Consider the following 3,436-nt stretch of genomic DNA (forward strand, 5'->3'; position numbering starts at 1 on the left):
TGTGGGGGTCCTCACTGGTCCAGACCTGTGGGGGGTCCTCACTGGTCCAGACCTGTGGGGGTCCTCACTGGTCCACGTGGTAGACCTGTGGGAAGTCTAAGGGGGAGGGCAGAGAACTTGTTAACCGTATGAGGATGCCTGAGGAATGTGAAGAACATGGTTGCTGTGTAGAGGTTAGGAGTTGCTCTGTCTTTGTGGATCCATAGAACCTGGAGATGAGTGAGAAGGTCTGTGAGGTCAGACATGGTGGAGACATATGTGAGGGTGATGCAGGACAGGTAGACAGGTGTGGAAGAGGGGTTCCAACAGGGAACAGGTCAAGTCGGGCAGGAGTCCTCATGGACCCTTCCGCTGCCTGTGGCTCAAAATGATCCACAAGGCCTCAGTTTTTAGATTTTGTTGGTCATTTTGACACAAAGGCAGCAGGAGTGTTTAGAAAACTTTAAAGATGAAATATGTGATGAAAAGAAACATTTTAAGCACTCTTGGATGTTACATCACAAACTGACAAGTCAGGTTTGTCAGGTTTCTCCAGGGCATCCAAGTTTTATTTCAAGCTGTGTGACCTTTGAACTCAAGGGGGTTGAACTCCTTTACACAGGGGCCAAAATTAAAAACAAGTTCATGGGCCAACCTGTAGCTGTCTTATGTTGAAATATTCAATTAACTTCCATTAATTAAAATCCAAACAAAATTAGATAATTTTATCTTAATGGGAAACTGTGATGTTTGTAGACAACATCTGCAGTGAGAGTAGGGAACAGGAGGAAGAGAGCCTGGAGAGGTGGAGGTATGCTCTGGAGGAATGAAAGTTAGCAGAAGTGAGACAGTCTGAGGGTGAATGAGAGGGAGACAGGTGGAGCAGGAAGTAGGGGTGTTGAAGGTGGATGAGTTCAAGGACCTGGGGTCAACCATCAGGAGCAGCGAGCAGAACGGGTGGAGAAGAGAGAGCAGGTGGGGGGAGAAGATGGAGACGCTGATGGGAGTAAGAGATCTTCAGTGTTTGGAGACAGAAAGACGAGGAGCTGCAGGTGGCAGAGATGAAGTTTCAGAGTTCACCCTGAGGGACCAAAATGGACGAGATTAGTTAGGAGTCCACCAGAGGGACAGGTCTGGAGACAACGTGTGAGAGGTTTGGACATGTCCCGAGGAGGGACAGTGGAGATGTCATCTGTTACCATGGAGACAGACGTAGGCAGGTTTGGTGATGGAAGTTGTTATACAGGATGTGTGTGTTCATGTCTCTGAGTGTGTGAGAAAGACAAATGTTTGTGTGGTCACCTGGTTGCTATGGTTACCTACAGAAGCTGCACGAGGCCATATGTGACGCTCAGGTGGCGCAGCAGCAGCACCGCATGGCAAGACAGAAGTCCCAGCGCTTCCTAAATCTCAGCAAAAAGCAGTGATGTCACTTCCTGTCTGCCTGCAGCCACTGAGGGGGCGGGGTTTGAGTAAAATATTCCTGATTCGTGCCAACACTCGTCACCTGATCCGGTGAATCCGTCCAAGACCCAGCAGATGGCACTTTCTCAGAAGCTTATTTTTAAAAACTAAAGATGTCATAGGATGAATGTTTTTCCTTGCTGGTTGTTTTTCTTTTGCCTCAGATGTTTTTGTTTGTGGTTATTTTTTGCTTCTCGTCCTGAAACAAAAAAGTTCTTGAAGTAAAAACGGAGCTGATTTGCCTAAATGTTGGTAAACTTTTTCTAAACAATAATTCTGTACAAATCCTTCAGAAAGCAGAAAATTTCTTGAACCAAAGTTAACACGCTGAGCTCACCATTTTATTTTAGTATTTTTATTTTGAAAAGTCCTCTGAGCTTGTGGGTGTTTGGTTCCTCCTCTGTGCCTTCAGGCAGCACCACTTCCTGCCCCAAGATGAAGAAAGATTTTTGCACTATAAGAAAACTTGCAATAATAATGGTAATTATGATGAATGTTTGCTGAATTTAACTTTTAATTTTCAGGAAAATACAAATATCGAAATGATCATTTAACAACTTTATTTACATTTATAGCAACAAATGGAAACACAGTTTGTATGAGACCATCTGCAAGACAAAAATGTGTTGTTTTGTTTGTGAAGAATGTAAACCAAACATCTGTCCATCTCCTGACAGTACTGGAATCTTATCTGTCAAATTAATATTTCCTATAAAGATCAGATTTAATGATGTGTTGGTGTTTTTACTCTTTTTTTTTTTTTTTTAAGAAAAGTCTAATATTCAGTTGTTTTCAGAAGAAATTGGCTGCGTCTCATAAATGTGTCATTGCGCCGCTCGAGGTGGCTGCATGTTGGAGCAGCTCTGTTACTTTCATTCTGAGATTTTGCTTTTGGAAACATTAATTCCTCTTTTTCTGGATGTAAATCACATTTTTTTGGATGATGGTTTCCTCTGGTATTTGATGCTGTGCAGGTTGAAGGATTTTTATAGAAACTTTTTTTACTTTTGGACTTTTGTTATGATGCGTAACCATAACAACCAAGGCCGGATTAACCATACGGGCAACTGGGCAAGTACCCAGGGGCCCATGATCTCCAAGGGGCCCAGAGCAGTGAGGGCAAAAGCACATTAAAGCTGCAAGCTGCATTGGAGTCCCCTCGCAGCAAAGCGCCGCTCCGGCCTTACGGCAACCGTGGGAGTTCCAGCTAGTCCACCCAGTCACCATTGCGAACACTCTCATGCCAATCCAGCACGCATTCAGGACGGGGCGCATTTTCCAAATCTTCAACATCGCCTTCAGTCCATGCCATTACTTGTCCAGCTGCAGGTCTTACAAGTATAGGCGAAAATCTGACCTTCCAGACAGGAGTTATGATGACTTCCTCTTTTGTTGCGACAAGCACTTCCTTTATGCTTTTCAACATGTCGTGTGGTAATCAACAGTTAGCGAACAAAGTTTCAGTCTAATATCTTACACAGTGCAAAGCTGGAAGTGTCATCCAATAATCAGCAGTTTTTTCTCTGAGTATGTGGGGCTTAAGTGATGTCATGAATCAACAATATCAATGTGTCTAGATGCGCTCACTGATGAAGCACAAAAAATAGATTGGATGATGTATCACTGAGATATAACTGTTGGAATAATCTGGGGGGCGCACTTGAGTCAAAAGTTAAACAACAATACCAGTGTGTCCAGAAGTACCCAAAATCTTGCTTAGATCGGATGATATACAGTGCCTTGTGAAAGTATTCGGCCCCCTTGAACTTTTCAAACTTTTGCCACATTTCAGGCTTCAAACATAAAGATATAAAATTTATTTTTTTGTGAAGAATCAACAACAAGTGGGACACAATCTTGAAGTGGAATGAAATTTATTGGATGTGTCAAACTTTTTTAACAAATAAAAAACTGAAAAGTGGGGCGTGCAATATTATTGGGCCCCTTTACTTTCAGAGCAGCAAACTCAGTCCAGAAGTTCAGTGAGGATCTA

The 3,436-nt window shown here is 43.0% G+C and overlaps 1 protein-coding gene across 1 annotated transcript in view; it reads left to right on the forward strand.

The window, feature by feature from the left end:
• Positions 1-2,152, forward strand: part of vps13c (vacuolar protein sorting 13 homolog C) — a 289,282-nt gene extending 287,130 nt beyond the window's left edge. The window contains exon 83 of the mRNA XM_037694953.1: positions 1,305-2,152. Coding sequence (XP_037550881.1) covers positions 1,305-1,406 — 102 coding nt within the window. The 3' untranslated portion in view covers positions 1,407-2,152. The remainder of the gene's footprint in view (positions 1-1,304) is intronic.
• The last annotated feature ends 1,284 nt before the right edge of the window (positions 2,153-3,436 follow it).

This window comes from Nematolebias whitei, chromosome 2 (assembly GCF_014905685.2).
Source record: "Nematolebias whitei isolate Nwh7 chromosome 2, NemWhi1, whole genome shotgun sequence".
Lineage (NCBI taxonomy): Eukaryota > Metazoa > Chordata > Actinopteri > Cyprinodontiformes > Rivulidae > Nematolebias > Nematolebias whitei.